We start from the raw sequence: 18,411 nt of genomic DNA, 5'->3' as shown, positions 1-18,411 counted from the left end.
TCATGGAGAATGTATTGATTTTCTTCCTGCTTGAGATTCAGAACTAGAGATTATCAATATGTTGAGGTGTGTTTCTGATGAGAGTGAACGGCGCCCTGTGAGTTATTATCACAGAAACTCTACAGAAGTCGTTGCGTTTCTGACGGCCACGATTTTTCTTCCTAGACTTTACTCGATGGGTGTTGCAGTGGACCCATCCTCATCCTCGGAGAAGACGGTCAGTTCCATTTGGACGCGGAGTCTGTGGCCGTGGTTCAGGATTTAAGGCTTCTCTCAGACATTCTGTTGGATTGGAAGATCTGGGCCAAGGCGGAGGTAAAGACTGCATTACAATTAAATGTAACTATGGCACACCGTCTAATTCAATTACATCGTTTTGGTCAGGTCCATCACGTCCAAAAGCAACATCCATGTATTTGCACACATATATTTTCTTAAGAACAGTTTTTATCATTTATCATTTACATCAAAAAGAAACTGTAACATTACATCAAGTTAAAGTCCATCGCCCTTCGTGCGAGGATATCTGTAATGTAAACATCCAGAAAGCCTCTCTCCTCCTCAATAACAACTCATCATCTCCACTCTCCTCGGTGGAAATAAGTAGAGCATAAATAAATAATGTATGATGTTTTTGAAGGACACTGTGTCTAACAAAGGCAGACAAAACATGAAAAACTAAGCAGGTGAAGATGAGCAATCACACATTCATTACTGTGAGGATACTTCAAATGAGCTGCATTTCTAATGCAGTTTGTTCAAGATCTAATCATTCATTTTCTCATCACACCTGAAGGTACAGTTGTAAAGAAAAGAAGGAAAGTTGTCTTTTTTTCTGAATGACTTTTGTGAATCTCAGCGTTTCTGGTTTTTTCAGGGTCTGTTCATTTATTTATTTATTTATTGTTATTGATATCCTCTCCTGAACAGACAGAAAGCTTAAAACATTATCAGCTAAATGATGAGCTTCTTAGAAATTCATACATTAACTCTAGTGGCCATAGTCACTGATTTTAGTTCTCCCACAAAATCCCCGCGGCCTCTGAAGCGCTTTAAGGTTTTATCTTCTGGTGAATCAAATGTTTTCGGAGAAAGCATCAGTTAGTGGTTATTCCTGCAGTTTTTGTGCTGCAGACGACATTTTTTAAAATCAAAGAGTCCGTGAGGATTCTTTCCAGAACTGTTTTACTGTCTCAGCCGTCATATGGTGTCATTTACTGTTTGTGTCAGTGCGGAGTGTGGGAGACGCTGCTCGCTGCCTTAGAGATCCTCATCAGGGTTCACCACCCTCATCAGGTCTTTAACATTCGTCAGTTCCTCAAGGCTGAAGTAGTGCATCGCTTCCTGCTCACCTGTCAGGTATTACAGGTAGGTCGCTGCCACAGAGCTGCTTCACATTCCTTTCCCTCTTCCTTCCTTTTTATTTTAAATATCGTGTTTGTTTTAAGGAACATCGGGATGAGCATCTCACGGCGATCCCACAGGAGGTGTCTTTGTCATTCATCAAAATCATCCAGGAAGTACTCGGGTCTCCTCCTGACATGGATCTGCTAAAACTGATCTATAACTTCCTGATGGCAGTGCACCCACCTACCAACACCTACGTCTGCCACACTCCATCCACCTTCTACTTCTCACTGCATATAGGTGAGGAAGCGGTTACAGCTGAGCGCACCGGCTCCATATCAAAGATCCATTAAGCTAATGTGCCATGTTCCTTTGATGTTTCTCTGTCAGATGGGAAGCTGTACCAGGAGAAGGTGCAGTCCATTATGTACCTAAGACACTCCAACAGCGGAGGAAAGTCTGCCAGCAGCTCTGTGGTGTCGCTCTCCCCGACTGCTTTTGCCGATGCTCCTCATGACGGTACAGCTGCTCCAACTAAACACCAACCTTAATGCACTCCCAGTACCCTAACACAGCAGATAATTAAATACAGACCTCAGGTTGTTGCTTTGAATGATATTATAAATCGAAAGCTCAGCAGTGCTTTTATGAGAGTATGTGCCTCTAACAAAGGAAATTTGTTTAACATGTTTAGTGCTGTATCAGCCTGATTACGTTGGGTTTTTCCCCCTCACTCTGTGATGAATTGGTCTCAAAAGTTTTATTTTAAGAACTTAATGTAAACATCATTACTTGTGGGAAAAAGCTGATGCATGAGCATTAGGTCATTATAACTCTCCCTCCCATCCTCCTCTGCTTTTAGCTTTTAAAAAGACTTGAAATAACCTCAGCTTGATGTAAGTCTATTAGAGCCTCTCTTTGTAATACTTTGTGATATAAATTCAACATATCTAATTACTCTATCGTTTTACCTCTTTTGACTGAGCATTTATTATTCCTGGTTTTACTTTAAGAGCCCCATTTTGCAATCACGGTGTTTCTTTTTGATTTATATTTTATTTTAGTTAAACTTTAGCAAGCACATGAGTAATTCCTACAATACTTTGTGATCAACTCAGCTATAAGGGGATAGATTTAATTTCCTAGTCCTGTTTAAACAAGGACGCATTATGTTGTTCGCCGCAGCCCGCTGGTCTCTGAGTATTTGTATTTGCACTTTAAGTGTTGTATACTATGCGTGCATACAAATAAGGTGCTCTGCAGCCTTTAATTGAAGCATTTGCAAATACTCAATGAGTCTCTTGTGTTTTCCAGGCCATCTCCATGCTTCTTCCCTTGATCATGGAGGTGATGATCAGTCATTACGTGCCCCTAGTCTGGGGCCGTCTCCGTACTCTTCGCCTCTGCTGACGCCTCGGCTCGGACGCAGTAGCTCAAACGAGGCAGCCGAAGGTGACGGGGCGTCCCTCGCCACTCATCAGGCTCTCGGAAGCACAGAGACGCTCAAAAAGGGCGGAGGTGATGAGCAGCTCCTCAGCAGCTGTGAGTCTGCCAAGACGATATGTGAGGACAAAGACGCGGGCGAGGGAGCAACCCCGCGCACACCATCCATCAGTGTGGAGGAGGAGCGGGATGAGGCAGCAGAGGTCGACAGCCTGGCAGACGGGAGCGTTGGGGTGGCAGAGTCCGAGGACAGGTTCGAGTGGGTCATGGACGAGGCGCCACGCCGACCTGACAGCCTGAAAGGCATCCCATCCTTCCAGAGGAGCCACAGCAATCTTGCTAGTCTGGGTCTGGCCTTCCCAGCTACAAATGGCTCGCTGACAATCAGCCGGTGGCCCACAGCTGCTGACCGGAGCTCCATACCTGAAGACTGGGAAAGTTACACCTACTCTCCTGGCTATGAGAGGGCTCACAGCAAGACTGAGTCCAATGACAGGTATGTAGTTCTCTTTAACATGGCAGCTTGATATACTGTGAATGAATAAATAAATAAAAAAACACTCGGGATGTTTTAAGCGCTCATTATCATAAGTAATTATGTTTATGCAGCCCATAACAAACTGTGGCCAAGCTGCAGTGAGCAACAGTTTATCTAAATCCACGTGCACGTGGGTTTAGCTCTGAATGTATCACCAGAAACGTCTCGCATCTGATAATGACCAGAGTCGGGATTTGCATAATCTTCATAAAGCATGTGCTCAGAGTAATAATCCCCAGCCAACTATGACAACGATTTGTACTTCCGTGATAGATTCAGCTTATTCCTCCTTGTTATATTAAATTCAACACTCTGTCTGTACTTGACTTTCTTAGTGTTAGTTGGTTGGTGTAGCCGTTCATGTGCAGTAACATTCGTCTTGGTGTGTTTCTTAGGTCCAGCACAGAGGATTGCCTGGTGCTGATCTGCTGTGGGCTCTATGATCTTCTGAGGGGCATCTTGCTGCTGTTGCCTGACCTCATGCTTGAGGAGGTGATGGACAAAGTCATCCAGACAGAGGCCCTCATCGTCCTGGTCAATCACTCATCACCGCTCATCCAGCAAGGAGTCATGAAGGTTGGTTTCTCCTTAGAGAGTCTGATGTACTGTAAAGCAGAGGGCGGTCTGATTCTGCACCAGGAGTTCATTTTCATCCCAGTATCTTCTGCAAAATACTGTTACGGGCTGTAGGATGTGTGAGCTCATTGCCATTCCAACAAGCTGTAGTTACACATTAGTTTTGTATTTTATGCTTTGCAGCAAGCACTTTTTCCCCCGAGATACCTCACACTGAGCTTTTAGAAAGCTGGGAACAGCTTGGACAGGCTGAACACTACTTTTTTCCTTAATGCTTACAAATCCCATCAAAACTCCAAATCACAAATGTCACTGAATAGCCTTTTGTTTTACTTTTGTGTATTTTTAAGAATTTTATAAACTAGGTGGTTATTGCAGCTAAAAGGTTTGCACACTGAAACTTCACTACACATTTTCTTTTGTTAATCATAAATTACTTGTAAATAGTGGCTCTTTGGGAAAAACCTTGCATTCAGCCCACTATATTTTCCAACAATTAATCCAAATTTTTTTGTGCATATCCCTCCTAAATGCCAACACACATGTGGTTCCTGTGGAGCATAGGGGCAGTGCTACAACCCAATTGTCAGAGGTGAAAGGGTGCAACAGCTGTTAATAAAACAAACAGGAGGATTGTCGTAATACCACGGATGCCTCTATGAGGCTGAGGGATAACACTGGCGCTGTACTCCTCTGTACTGACAGGCGTAATTTATTCTGCTTCTCCCACCCAGCTGCTGGACGCCTATTTCACCAGAGCTCTTAAGGAGCAAAAGGAGAAGTTTCTGAAGAATCACGGTTTCTCACTGCTGGCCAACCAACTATACATCCACCAAGGCAGCCAGGGGCTCCTTGAATGCTTCTTGGAGATGCTGTTTGGACGGCCGGTGGGCCTGGAGGAAGAGTGAGTACATAACATCCACTGCACCACAGGCGCATGATTGCACATTAATATGTATAGAATTGTCTGCCGTATGAATAATGTTGGATGCAAACATATTCTTCATGTTGTGCCACATTGTTCTTTCTCGTGTTTCTCTTTAGTCTGGACCTGGAGGAAATGGAAAATCTCTCACCCTTCAGAAAGCGCTGTATCATCCCAGTGTTGGGTCTTATTGAGAACTCTCTGTATGAGAACTCTTTGGTGCACAACATCCTGTGTATGCTCCTGCAGCTCATCAATGCCTGCCCCAAGCTGGCAGACATCCTGCTAGACCACGGACTGCTCTACGTGCTCTTTAACACCCTGTCTACCCTCAATGGCATGGAGAACGGGTACGACTGCCAGAACAGGGAATGATTCATTCAGACATCTCCACGGGTTCATAGCACGTTTGTGTTGAACCTTTGAGCCAAGAATTAAATCATTAATCCTCTTATTGTTGGTTGATCTGGCACATGTGAGTGGTAGACTGACTTCCTGTGCTTCATATTTTCTTGTTTTCCTTGTCCTCCCTCTGTAGTATTCCCCTGAATGACTACAAACTCCTGGTGTGTGACATCCAGCAGATGCTTGTAGCTGTGACTATTCACTCCTGCAGCTCCTCTGGGTCCCAGTACTTCCGCATCATCGAAGACCTCATTACCTTACTGGGTTTCATGCAGACCAGCAAGATGCGTCGCACACAAGGTGAGAACCGTATTTCGATACACATGCAAAACACATCAGTCTTGTCACCTCCCATGCTCTGCAATCGTGGATGATATCAAGCTGTCAAGCTTGGCTACAGAAACAAATAGGGCTGTCACTTTATTATCTCCATCTGCAGAGTGGAAACTCATTTGAGAAATATCTCCCATTTTCATCTTCCCACCAAATGGTTTTCTCTCATTTTTCCCTTTTATTTGCTCTCTGAAAAATATCTCTCCCTCCTCTTCCCCATTAGCACTTATTTCCTCGCTATATTTATGATCTGATATTATCATTCTGTGATCACAGAAGCATTAGAATGGCATTATGAGTGTGTATCTTTTTATTTTTGGTTGTTTTTCATTTCAGATATTATATTCAAATGTTCAGATGTATTATTAACATTATGGGGCTCTGTGCAAAAAAACATTTTGTATTGTTGTTCTCAACTTCTCATAATTATTCTAAGTCTTAATTGTACAGCACTTTGCAGTTTGCTTATTTCAACTTAATGACTGTGTCCTTGTTAGTGAGGCGTGTGTGTTCATCACTAGTGTAATCAACACCATTAAATGCGGCATGAGGCTACCTGTGCTGCTCTGTCTGCAAGTCCTGTTGCCATTAATTTTAGTGTTGTCAGTATCAAAGAGCAGTAATTAATTGTAAAATTGACTAACCTGTCAGTTGACTGTAGCATGAAGAGCGTGACCTTGAGTCACTCATCAGAAGCAGGTTGGCTCTAACATGACACAAATCTTTCTTTTCCCAGAGATGGCTGTGGCTTTGCAGTTCCGTGTCCTTCAGTCGGCGATTGAGTTTATAAAAACGACCGCCAACCAGGAACCTCAGAAACTGAGCACTTCTGTTAACGCTCCAAGCTCTCCGCATCACGCCATCTATCAGAAACGCAAGAGCATCGCCGGTGAGTGTCTCAAACTGGCTCTGGCACTGTAGAAAGCTGCAGTCTGCTTCTGTGCTGCTGGAGGTAGAAATGTGTCTGTTTATTGATCGTCTCTTCATCCCGATCTGAAGGTTCCATTGCCATCAAAGACTCCATTATCCCCCGCATCCCCAGGCAGCACTACTGCTCCTATGGCCAGATCCCCTTGTCCCCTCCATTCAGCTTCCTGTCCCAGGACTCCCCCCTCCCTTCCCCCACTGGAGCTCCATCGTACATGCTCCACTGTGACGCAGGTAGCTGGGACTGCGGTCCACAGCGGAAAACATCCTCCCTGTCAAGGGGCATGTTTCCCTCTCATGCAGTGAACTCACCCTGTCCCCAGGACCTCACCTTGGGGGTTAATTTGCCCAGTACCCCAGTGTGTTACTGGTGCCTTCTCTGTGTGCATGTGAGTGTGTGAGAGATCAAATGCTTAACTTCGTCAGTGTTACGCATTCCAGCACAGATGACTATTTGATTAGTGAATCCTAATAATTTTCTCTTTACCAAAAACACGTGTGCTTATCCTTTCTGAAAACTGGCTAATTATCCCAGACTACCAATTTTATAACCACATTCGAGCACTTATCAAGATTGTTCTTGTAGGTCGGCGCCGGTTCTCTCTGGCCCAGACTGACTCTCTGCTGATGCGAATGCGCTCTGTAGCCAGTGACGAGCTCAACCAAATGATGCAGAGGAGGATGAGCCAGGAAAACCCCATCCGTGCCAGTGAGACAGAGTTTGTCCAGCGGCTGCAGAGGCTTGTGGTTCTTGCCGTCAACAGACTCATTTACCACGGTACACAGCCTGGTGTTTCTTTGAATGATCTGGTCTAAACCCTTTATGAACACTGCACGCTAATCCTGCTTCTGTTTTTTTGTTTTCCTTATTTTAGATGTGAGTCAAGATTTATTTGATCTGCTGAATATCCCAGAGTGCACAGACCAACAGCTTTTCACACCAGATCCAGCTGATCAACCGCACGAAGATGGTGGCTCCGCTTCTGTCCCGCACTCTCCAACTCCCTTCACTCTACCTCCTGCGAGCAAGAAGAGCTTCCAGAAGGACATCCTCCAGCTCATGATGGACGGGATCAAAGTCAGCCTGGTACGACAGCAGTCCAGTTGAAGCTTTTTCATGCTTTAGAAGCTCTTATTTGTAAACCTCTACTCTGAGCGTTGTAGCGTTTGATGGCTAACCTAGTGTTGCTACTGTGTATCCGTAGGGGAGCACAGGTCGTGGCGGAGCCCCGCATCAGCAGTGGCGAAGGATCCTGTGGTCCTGTCGGGACACTTTTCGGGTCCAAATTGGCCGTTTGCTGGTGCACACACTCAGCCCTGCACTTCCTCTATCAGACAGGAAGGAGGCACTTCAGTTTGTGTTTGATCCCAAACATTTGGATATCCTCAAGGAGAGTCTCAGCCCTGGACTAGAGGTGAATGTGATTTGTCATGTTAACTCCCATGAATTAGACCCTAAAGTGAGATATTTATGTTCATTTTAATCTATATAATGAGAGAAATTGCGGATTAGGTACAGAAAAAAACTCTTTAGCTTTAAAAGTTCAAAAATTGGTGTCTTTCCCTGTTCATCCCCCTGCCAGACTTTACTGAAAGCTAGATGAAGCTCGGCTCCAATAGCCAGTGTCTGTGACTTACTTCAGACACAAATAAACTAAAGTCTGCACTTTCTTTTCTCTCGCCGCTCTCAGCACGGACCAAAGTTGTCGCTGTACCTGTACGAGATGCTGCACGATCACAAGGATAACCTCACCAAAGAAGAGCAGAGCGCCGTGGGTGTATTCATGACCTCTCTCAAGCTTTGCGGTCATCGCTGCATCCCACCCAATGCTCCACACAAACAAGACTTGCTCAAGGCCATAAAAGAGGTACGTCCTACACGGTCATTGTCAAAGAGTCATTGTTAAAGGAAAGGGCACCAGCTTCCAGGCTGCTTTAGTCTGACCTAATTCATCTGTTCCCTTCAGCTGTATGAAATATATTAACTTTAGTGCAAGCAAAAGTCTGTCTTTGATAACCTGACAGGCTGTGCTTAGCATTTTTCTTATTATTCAGATAAATTTGTTTACCTGCAACAGGAAAAATTCAAGTATGAAGCAGAAGAGAAAACAAGTAAAGTGGCATGGGAAAAGAAAATGGCAAATGCTCAGAGGAAGTGAGTATAATTCTTTTCTTTCTTTTTTCTATTGTTAACAGACAGAATCATATGTTAGTTTGTTTTATTTCGTTCGCTCACTCTTTTTATTTTTCCTCTGCAGTCTTATCCAGAGGCTGGATGGAAAGTCAAAGGATATATCCAAGATTGCAGCCGATATCACTCAGACTGTGTCCCTCCGGCAAGGCATGGAGAGAAAGAAAGTCATCCAGCACATCAGGGGCCTCTACAAGACCGACCTGAGTGCCAGCCGCCACTGGCAGGAGCTGGTGCAGCAGCTCACACACGACCGGTAGGAGTTGTTCATGATCTACATTACTGCTCATGTCATCCTCGCTGTGGCTGCTTGTTTGTTGGTTTTGGTTAAAGTGCGAATAAAACAAATCAAATACTTCCCTTTCAGACCTGCAAAGCTTTCTTTTGTACTGATGTAAGGTTTTGAGTGTGCTTTTTTAGTTTCTTTTTCTTTATTTTTTTTCCTCCAGTGCGGTTTGGTATGATCCCACATCCTACCCAACTTCCTGGCAGCTGGACCCCACCGAAGGGCCGAACCGTGAGCGACGGCGGCTACAGAGATGCTACCTCACCATCCCAAACAAATACCTGCTCAAAGACAGACGCAAGCCTGAAGGTGGGAGGAAAAAATGCTCTTTGGCTAAATTTTGTGTCGCACTGGTGTCTCCCAAATCTCATATTTCTTTCTTTTTTTTTTTTTTAATAGAAACTGTGAAGCCACCGCTGTCCTTCCTGTTTGAGGATAAGACTCACTCCTCCTTCTCCTCCACTGTTAAAGACAAAGCCACCAGTGAATCCATCAGGTATAACATCCTGCTTCTTTCTTCCTGTAACCCTTTAAGTGAACATGTCATGTCAGGTTGTAAGAAAAACGTCATTCTTTTGTCCTTAGGTTCACCAGACGTTGCATCAGCGTTGCCCCTTCCAGAGAAACAGCAGGGGAGCTTCTTCTGGGTAAGACACCGGCCACTGTTTACACAGAGCTCCATAATCTGCTCTCTCTGAGGCACCGCGGAGTATTGCTCCTCCATCACACACAAGCATTTGCTATTTATTCAGTAAAGGAAGCGTTTGTTTGTCTTGCGTTCAAATCTCACTCTCACCCTGTGCTGTCTCACAGGAAAGTGTGGGATGTACTTTGTGGAGGACAACGCTGCTGACGCTCATGACAACCAGGTAAAGCCAGAGCACCGTTCAGGCGTGTTCCCTGCCAGAGGAATGACAATAATTTCTGCAATAATTTCCGCCTGGCTACTCAACACCGAACATGTTTGTGTGTCTGAGCAGAGCCTGCACGGGGAGACCGAGGCACCTTCTTTCTCCTGGACGTACGAGGAGATCAAGGAGGTGCACAAGCGATGGTGGCAGCTAAGAGACAACGCTGTGGAGATATTCCTCACCAACGGCAGGACGCTGCTGTTGGCCTTTGACAACTCCAAGGTGAGTGGAGTCAGGGGGGCTTTTAAATAAAAGACACCGGATCGTTTGTGGAAGGTTTGGTTAATGCTCATGATTAATAAACAGTAGATCTTGTAAGTTGTTTACTTTAGCTGTTCAACATAACTATTGCAGAGCGCTGACTGGACTAGACTACCCAGCAGATTACAGGAGGAAATATTCCAGTCTGTGTTTTATCTGAGTATAAAATGTAACCGCACAGGATGGACTGTGATTAAAAATGATAAAACAAAGAAGCATAGTGATGGTCAAAGAGAAAGATTGGACAAAATCACAGTTTCAGAAGAAGAAAAAATAAATGCTGTGGGAGTTAATTGTTGAATTGCCTTTTTGGTATTCTGCTCTTGAAACCTCTGGCTCTGTAGTGCTCCGTGCGAGAAATCGATCTTGACAATAAGCCATGATAATAAGATTCAGTAGCATCGCACTCTGCTGTGAAAATATATCGTTATTTTGCAGTGGCTTAAAGTGATACACTGAGAGAAAGTTACAATATGGTCAGACAGATGGCTTATTGCTCATGCTTTTAATTCAGAAAAATCAAAGGGCGTGCCGACCTACTGAGCACACGAAAGCCAAACAGATAATGTTTGCAGACTTCTGAAAACCTTTCTGTCAATAAGGCAGGAAGAAAAGTTTTCCATTTCTCCTTTGTATTTATTTCAAGTTCAGAAGGATATGGAATTTTTAAAGTGTAAATGTTTGCATGGTTGACCTAATGTGATGTCAGTGGATCGGGATTATAGTCGGGAGATCATCGTAATTCAACATCATTACGATAATATAAGCCTCACAGAGCTACTAATGGTTTGAAGCTTTTTAATTGTAAAGATCGTTATGTTCTATCATAGTTGTTGCAGAATCTGAGGCTCGGTTTGCTGGAGAAGCTTTAGAATGAATGAAACTAAAACTAAAGAGTAATTTAATTGTTTTATGTGGATTAGCCATTAAATATTTTTAAATTAAAGTTCATCTTTCATGTTACATTTGCAAGTTAGCACCATGTTTCAGTCAAGTCTCTAAACTACCTCTGGAAATGATCTCGTGGTGTCTCTGCTCTGGCCTCAGTTCCGAGATGACGTCTACCACAACATACTGACCTCTGATCTTCCCAACCTGCTGGAGCACGGAAACATCACGGCGCTCACGCAGCTTTGGGGCTCGGGTCAGATCTCCAACTTCGAGTACCTCACGCATCTCAACAAGCACGCCGGCCGCTCCTTCAACGACCTCATGCAGTACCCGGTGTTCCCCTTTATCCTGCGAGATTACACCAACGAGACTCTCGACCTGCAGGACCCAAACATCTACAGGTCCGTGCTGGATGACGAATCTTTTCCCGAGTTGACAATGACACAAAAGCTAATTTAAAGCCTCCCGTTTAAAGCTTTTCTATTAAAGTATTATGAATCCAGGCAAACATTGAACTGTTGTTATATTTTTTGAGAAAAAGTGAAAGGGAACTGGCGTCTCTTTGAAGTCAACGCTTCTGTCGCTGATGATGTCATCGCTCAACAATTTTTTGCTTTCGTATTTTAACGCAGGAACTTGAGCAAACCCATCGCCGTCCAGTCCAAAGAGAAAGAGGATCGCTACGTGGATAATTACAGGGTAAGTCCTCGTGTCTGTTTCAACACGTGCTACTCGAGCATTTTGCGTATTCCATAAATAAAAACACACTGACGTGTTCCTCGTGCAGTACCTGGAGGAGGAGTACAAGAAGGGCATCCGTGAGGACGACCCCATGCCTCCCGTCCAGCCTTACCACTACGGCTCCCACTACTCCAACAGCGGCACTGTGCTGCACTTCCTGGTTCGAATGCCTCCTTTCACAAAGATGTTTCTCGCCTATCAGGGTAAGTCGCAACATTAAGCCTCCTTCAGAATACAAGAAGAAAATCTTATGGTTATGGTTAATTGTTTTGGGCCTCTAATAAATGAATGATGCTATACTTATACTGACCAAACAGTATGTTTTGTTTTTTTTATGTGAAGCCTGAATCTGGCACGGTGCTCTCAGATCTAACATAGGATTGCAGTGTCTGTGTTATTGCTTCATGAAAGCCTGCTTCATCTTTACACTCTTCTCTGATCAGCTCCTCACCCTTCCCCTTCCTCGCTTCTTTCTCTTTAATTTATTTTGCATTCATCTGATCCTCCGAGGCATCTTTTTATGTGATTTGTAAACGTATTCAGCGACCGTGGTGTTTAAGGTCATGAAAGATGTTTTCAATCAGTGAGTCGAATTTGTAATTAGACTGTCTCCGGCCTTAATCAGACCAGAGCTTTGATATCCCGGACCGGACGTTTCACTCCATGAACACTACGTGGCGTCTGTCCTCTTACGAGTCAATGACTGACGTCAAAGAGCTCATCCCAGAGTTTTTCTACCTCCCAGAATTCCTGGTTAACAGAGAAGGTAATTAGTTTTCCTTTCCTATTTTTAGCTTTTGTGCGTTCATCTTTCATCTTCTCAGAATTTCCTCTTTTTTTTTTGTTTTTTCTTTGCCTGGATAGGTTTTGATTTCGGGGTTCGTCAGAATGGCGAGAGGGTGAATCATGTGAATTTACCGCCGTGGGCTCGCAACGACCCACGTCTGTTCATCCTCATCCACCGACAAGCACTAGAGTCTGATCAGGTCTCCCAGACGCTGTGTCAGTGGATCGATCTGGTGTTCGGGCTCAAGCAGAAAGGCAAAGCAGCGGTCCAGGCCATCAATGTCTTCCACCCAGCTGTACGTAGCTGCTGACTCTCGCATTTCCTCGACGTTAGTGTAAAAAAATAAATAATAAACCTTTGTCGCTCAGACACCAGTTTCATGTCACTCTTTACAGACCTATTTTGGCATGGATGTTTCGGCTGTAGAAGACCCTGTTCAGCGACGGGCCCTGGAGACGATGATCAAGACATACGGACAGACGCCCAGGCAGCTCTTTAACACCTCTCACATCAGCAGGACAAGCACCAAACTCATGGAGGGGGAGCTGCCAGCAGCCATGGGCCTCCTGGTCCAGCTGGCCTTCAGAGAAAGCAGAGAACCAGCCAAGGAAATAGTCTGCCCGGTAATCAACTCTGTGGTGTTTGTGACTCTGGCAGCCTGCTGTGCGCTGAGCAAGACATGACTTAATTCACCACCCGTGAAATGATCTGCTCCTCACCTAGCAATTTTCTCTTCCTCTCCCCAGAGTCCGCTGCCGTGGATCAAAGGTCTGAAGTGGGGCGAGTATGTGGGCTCACCTTCCGCTCCGGACCCAGTGGTGTGTTTCAGTCAGCCGCACGGGGAGAGGTTCGGATCCCTGCTGGCTCTGCCGACGCGAGCCATCTGCGGCCTCTCCAGCAAGTTCTGCCTCATGATGATTTACAGCAAGGAGCAGGGTAGGAAGCCCAAAGACTCATTCCAGAAAGTATTGCACAAGTGCCCCGCTGACTCGCATTAAATTTTTCTTCTCTGCTCTGCAGGTGTGCGGAGCATGCACAGCACAGACATCCAGTGGTCAGCCATCTTAAGCTGGGGCTACGCGGACAACATATTGAGGCTGAAGAGCAAGCAGAGCGAGCCACCTATCAACTTCATTCAGTGTTCACAGCTTCACCAGGTACGCATCAGTTTATGCTTCGACAAATCCTGACCACCTGTTATATAAGAGTTATCTGGCTTTTGGTGTGCGCTCCTCCATCCAACCGTCCGTCTCCCTCTCCTCCAGGTGACCAGCTGCGCCTGGGTGCCCGATGGCTGCCAGCTATTTACGGGTAGCAAGTGTGGAGTCATCACCGCCTACAGCAACCGCTTCACCAGCACCACGGTGCGTTTCCATGGCAACGTCCCCCTCTAACCTTCCGCCTGCACACGAACACCCAAACCGCCCACCCACCGCTGATTACACCCCCCCTACCCCCCCGTCCTCTTCTTTAGGCAGCCTCACCATGCTCAAACGCTCAGCTTCATTAGTCACATCACAGCTGCCCTTGAAACACATTTCCACCGAGCCCATAAGTGGGATTAGAGGTCTCAGAGTTCAGTCATCAGAGAAGCTTTCAGACCTTGTCAGTCCCCACCAGTAGACATGTGGATTTGCCATTTTTCTGGACTTCCAGCAACTACCGAGAGGCAATTTGACTTTAATTAATGGAGATTTTTAGGAAAAAGCAAGACACAATATATAAGAGTCACAGATACATTTAGATCTGTATTTCTTCTGTGTGTGGTCTCTAACATGTATTTCCCTCCACAGCCATCAGAGATGGAGGTGGAATCTCAGGTTCACCTGTACGGGCACACGGGCGAAGTCACCAGCCTGTTTGTCTGCAAACCTTACAGCATCCTCATCAGTGTGAGCAATGATGGCACCTGCATCCTCTGGGACCTGAACAGGTCAGTGTGTGTGAAAGGTTTTTATGTTTTGTCTTTTTTAAAGAAGAAGAAACTGCATTATGCAGTGTTTGTGTGGTTTCTGAGTACTTCTGTGTTTTCCAGACTCTGTTATGTACAGAGTCTCACAGGCCACAAAAGCCCGGTGATGGCTGTGTCTGCCAGCGAGACCACAGGGGACATCGCAACAGTGTGTGACTCAGGTATGAGGGGGCGGGCGTCTTCTTTTATAACCAGAGTGTTTATCGCGTCTCATCTTCTGGTTATTGAAGTGTCTTCTGGTCCTTGGTGTGAGTTATGGCTCCTCTTCTTTTGTTTCCAGAGGGAGGAGGCAGCGACCTTCGCCTGTGGACGGTGAACGGGGACCTGATTGGGCATGTCCACTGCAGAGAGATCATCTGTTCTCTGGCTTTCTCCAACCAGCCGGAGGGCGTGTCTGTCAACGTCATCGCTGGTGGGCTGGAGAATGGCGTCGTCAGGTAGGCAAAACTTTTCTTTTGCCGTTACGTTTGTGTCCTGTTCCACTAGACGGCTTTGGAAATTTTGGAGGAGGGAATACTTTTTCGACTTCAGCTTTTCCTTCTCATATAGATCCACTCCATGGCCACTCACCAAAGTAATTAATACAGTTAGGTCCATATAAATATGGACACTGACACAAGCTTGGTTTTTTACATGTTTACTCAAACATATTTTAAATATAGTCATAGAAGTTTATATAGTTATAAGAACGAACATTGTATTTTCAGTTATTTAATTTGTCCAATTACTTTTGAGATCCTGAAATGAAGGGATTGTGTTCAAAATACTTTAGTTCTTCACATTTTTATCCAATTTTTTTGTTCAACCCGCTGAATTAAAGCTGAAAGTCTGCACTTCAACTTCATCTGAGTTGTTTCATTTAAAAATCATTGTGGTGATGTTACAAACCAAAATTAGAATAAAGTTGTCTGTCCAAGTATTTATGGATCTAACTGTAAATAAGTAAATATTGCATGACAGAAAGTTCCTGTTTTTCACTCTCTGCTATAGAATTTATTTATTTTACAATAGCTCAGAAGTTTTTTAAAAAAGGAGAATAAAATAGGAAATTGTCTGTGAATGACCAAAAACGTTTATACTTGGAGTGCAGTCTGAGCAAAGAGCTACCAGAACATTGTAATTTTACACATTTATTTCTTATAATTTAAGCCCAAGGAGTCGTGCTGACAGATTTGTTTTACTGCAGCAGAATTTCTGTCATGTAGAAAATCCCAGATGTCCTGTTGAAACTGCACTGCTGGTTTTCTCATATTAAGAGATCCCATGAATTAAATGTGTAGTTAAATGTCTTTGGATTGACAGGAGCTTCACTTGTCCGGCCCACTGGGCTTGCATGTGGCCCACGATGTAAAATGAGTTTGACATCCCGCTCCCTGTACTGTTTATTTTTTTTAATCTCTGATATGTTTTCAGGTTATGGAGCACCTGGGATTTGAAACCAGTGAGAGAGATCACATTTCCCAAGTCTAGCAAGCCCATCATCAGGTTTGTTTACTGCGCGCTGTTCTCTTTGTACTTTTATGCCACGCCTGTATGCTCGTCAGCATTTTAAGTCTAACAGTCTCCTCTCGTGTCTGCTTCAGCCTGACGTACTCGTGTGATGGCCACCACCTCTACACGGCCAACAGCGAGGGCACGGTGATGGCGTGGTGTCGACGGGACCAGCAGCGCATGAAGCTGCCCATGTTCTACTCCTTCCTGAGCAGCTATGCTGCAGGATGAGTGTTTGTGTGATGTTTGCGCCTGTCCACTTCTCAGCAAGAGGACCTCCCCTCCTCCTCCTCCTCCTCTTGTCTGCACTGACAGAGAGGAGGACATGTCAGCATGTCCTCAAACTCTCTGAACCCTCCCTGACTTTTAAATAAAGCCATCCCCAGCAGAGCAAACTGTACCGCCGCCACTCCCAGCATCAAGAAATGATTATTAAAATAGTATTATATGTACATAAGTATATATTTATAAATACATTAAAATGGACTCTTGCAGGAATGGTTGAGTATTTGGCTGAGGCTGCATCAGACACTTTATACAAGATGTATTTCTGAGAGTGTTTCATTTGTCGAGTCTTTAATTCCTGCTGATGTGTTTTTGTTGGCTGGTGTTGATTTAGCCGTTTCCTGGTAAGCTGCTATGGTCTGGACAAAGCCAGACTCAAAGTGTGAAGACCCTCGTGTTTCACCTCGACATCGCTCACGTCTCCTGCAGCGTGCGGTCTGACAGATCGCCGCCCCAGCTCAGTGAACGCGTCCTGCTGACGCTGCAGTGGCTGCAAGGGAAGGGAGCCCCCTCCTCGCGTCTGTCGCCAGGAGAGGTCCCGCTCTGCGGGAGTGAGACGTCCCTCCGCCGCGCTGTCTGCTCCACTCAGATCTGAACGCTAGAGTCACAGACCTGCTTCACTTTGTGTCTGAGCTCAGTTGACGGACCGAGGGGACCTTGTGGGTGCCTGTTGTTCTGTCCTGCTTTTGCATGCTAGGACGATGCTGCCCTTGACTGTGTGAATGTGGATGTAACATTTGCTGCAATGCTCCTTGTTTTAAGGCTTCCCTTAGTTAAACCAGCCCATTTGCTCTTTAAAAACACCATGGAGGCTCATCTCTGTCTTGCCCGTCGCTTAAATGCACAAGAACCACTTTTCACTACTTTACAGGGCTGATTTATTTATTTTTTTGAGAAAGCAATTAACAAACTGTTAGATGCTTGCAGTCGGAGGAGGAAGAAGGCGGAGGAGAGAGTGATTTCCTGAATGCTCCGTGATCCTCACTGATCTCCCACACTTACTTAGCACCTGTGCAGCATTACTAAAAGGGTGCAGTGGGTGTGGGAGGGTTTAGTAAAGAGCGTCGCGTCGGCTGATATCATATACACTACACACATCGGTCTGGGAAACGGCCGAGCAGCTGTTTCTTTTTCTTAACCCACTCCAGGATCCATGTAGCCTTTCTTTACATTCCCACTTACGTTACTGCACTTCACGGTTTCTTAAACGAGAATCAGAAGCACTTTTTTTTCCCCCCTCAGCTACTTCAGTTTAAGTAGAGCCAATGATCTGTGGCCTTAACACAAACTGAGCTTGATTTAATTCCACTAATAAATCAAATCCAGAAAGCAATATCAGACACAGACATGCAATAGGTCATGTTTTTGGTACCTTGTTTCATGTGGGAAGAAACCAGGGTGCATTTCGTTTCTTTTTCTAAGACAGCTGTGAAACAATTAGTTTTTATTCCCTTTTGTGGTGACTGCAGCACCCGGTGACGACTAATGTCTTACACTTACTTGAGAAAGGGATTATTTCTTGTTAACTCATTCCTTTTCGCTTCGACCTGATTTATTTTTCTTCCTGATCCTACGTGGACATGATGTTACTGTGTTTGTTTACTGATTTTCTCTATGAAATGTATGAAAAACTTTATGTGAACCACAACCTCTCAACCCAAATGTGTGTTTGTATGTATTTTTTGTTTGTTTTGTTTTTTTAATGTAAAAGGTAGAAAATGTGACAGATTTTCTGACGGAAGGAAATATTATATTTCTGTTAATGACTTAAAGCTATGCATAATTTAAGATCATCGTTTTAGGTTGCTTAAGTTGTATTTTGGCCCCTCCTGCTAGTTTTCAGTTTTTTTCCTTTGCATTTTTGGCATCTTGAAGGTTCCTAATGTTTAGTTTTGTTTGTATGCGTGTACGTGTTTGAATGAACCAAGTGATAAGCATATTATAAATATATAAAAATCTATAAATATTTGAAGAAATATTATCGTCGTGTTGATTGTGTCCATTTCTTTGTGTGCGTGTGTTGGGGGAGGGGTTGCGTTCAGGGACATAATGTAAGCAGAAACTCGTGTCGTACTGCACAAATCAGATCGGAAGCACGAAC

At 44.7% G+C, this 18,411-nt stretch overlaps 1 protein-coding gene across 2 annotated transcripts in view; it reads left to right on the top strand.

Annotated features, from left to right (window-relative positions):
- Positions 1-18,285, top strand: part of lyst (lysosomal trafficking regulator) — a 62,895-nt gene extending 44,610 nt beyond the window's left edge. Inside the window, exons 19-54 of one of the 2 annotated variants that reach the window (XM_085478145.1) lie at positions 166-315; positions 1,231-1,368; positions 1,449-1,647; positions 1,738-1,866; positions 2,662-3,286; positions 3,724-3,904; positions 4,639-4,808; positions 4,949-5,179; positions 5,368-5,534; positions 6,304-6,456; positions 6,567-6,728; positions 7,081-7,272; positions 7,370-7,581; positions 7,700-7,909; positions 8,186-8,362; positions 8,573-8,649; positions 8,753-8,941; positions 9,135-9,280; positions 9,371-9,467; positions 9,557-9,618; positions 9,785-9,840; positions 9,952-10,104; positions 11,191-11,435; positions 11,667-11,733; positions 11,822-11,978; positions 12,401-12,541; positions 12,640-12,857; positions 12,958-13,185; positions 13,309-13,498; positions 13,583-13,719; positions 13,828-13,926; positions 14,356-14,495; positions 14,598-14,695; positions 14,815-14,971; positions 15,948-16,019; positions 16,118-18,285. In XM_085478145.1, the coding sequence (XP_085334271.1) occupies positions 166-315; positions 1,231-1,368; positions 1,449-1,647; positions 1,738-1,866; positions 2,662-3,286; positions 3,724-3,904; positions 4,639-4,808; positions 4,949-5,179; positions 5,368-5,534; positions 6,304-6,456; positions 6,567-6,728; positions 7,081-7,272; positions 7,370-7,581; positions 7,700-7,909; positions 8,186-8,362; positions 8,573-8,649; positions 8,753-8,941; positions 9,135-9,280; positions 9,371-9,467; positions 9,557-9,618; positions 9,785-9,840; positions 9,952-10,104; positions 11,191-11,435; positions 11,667-11,733; positions 11,822-11,978; positions 12,401-12,541; positions 12,640-12,857; positions 12,958-13,185; positions 13,309-13,498; positions 13,583-13,719; positions 13,828-13,926; positions 14,356-14,495; positions 14,598-14,695; positions 14,815-14,971; positions 15,948-16,019; positions 16,118-16,256 (5,964 nt within the window). In that variant the 3' untranslated portion in view covers positions 16,257-18,285. The remainder of the gene's footprint in view (positions 1-165; positions 316-1,230; positions 1,369-1,448; positions 1,648-1,737; positions 1,867-2,661; positions 3,287-3,723; positions 3,905-4,638; positions 4,809-4,948; positions 5,180-5,367; positions 5,535-6,303; positions 6,457-6,566; positions 6,729-7,080; positions 7,273-7,369; positions 7,582-7,699; positions 7,910-8,185; positions 8,363-8,572; positions 8,650-8,752; positions 8,942-9,134; positions 9,281-9,370; positions 9,468-9,556; positions 9,619-9,784; positions 9,841-9,951; positions 10,105-11,190; positions 11,436-11,666; positions 11,734-11,821; positions 11,979-12,400; positions 12,542-12,639; positions 12,858-12,957; positions 13,186-13,308; positions 13,499-13,582; positions 13,720-13,827; positions 13,927-14,355; positions 14,496-14,597; positions 14,696-14,814; positions 14,972-15,947; positions 16,020-16,117) is intronic. The other variant, XM_085478144.1, reaches the window with a different exon arrangement.
- The last annotated feature ends 126 nt before the right edge of the window (positions 18,286-18,411 follow it).

This window comes from Copadichromis virginalis, linkage group LG13 (assembly GCF_057382275.1).
Source record: "Copadichromis virginalis isolate Kocher_CV1m ecotype Utaka linkage group LG13, C_Virginalis_male_GT1.1, whole genome shotgun sequence".
NCBI lineage: Eukaryota > Metazoa > Chordata > Actinopteri > Cichliformes > Cichlidae > Copadichromis > Copadichromis virginalis.
This window is presented reverse-complemented; position numbering and strand designations above follow the sequence as displayed.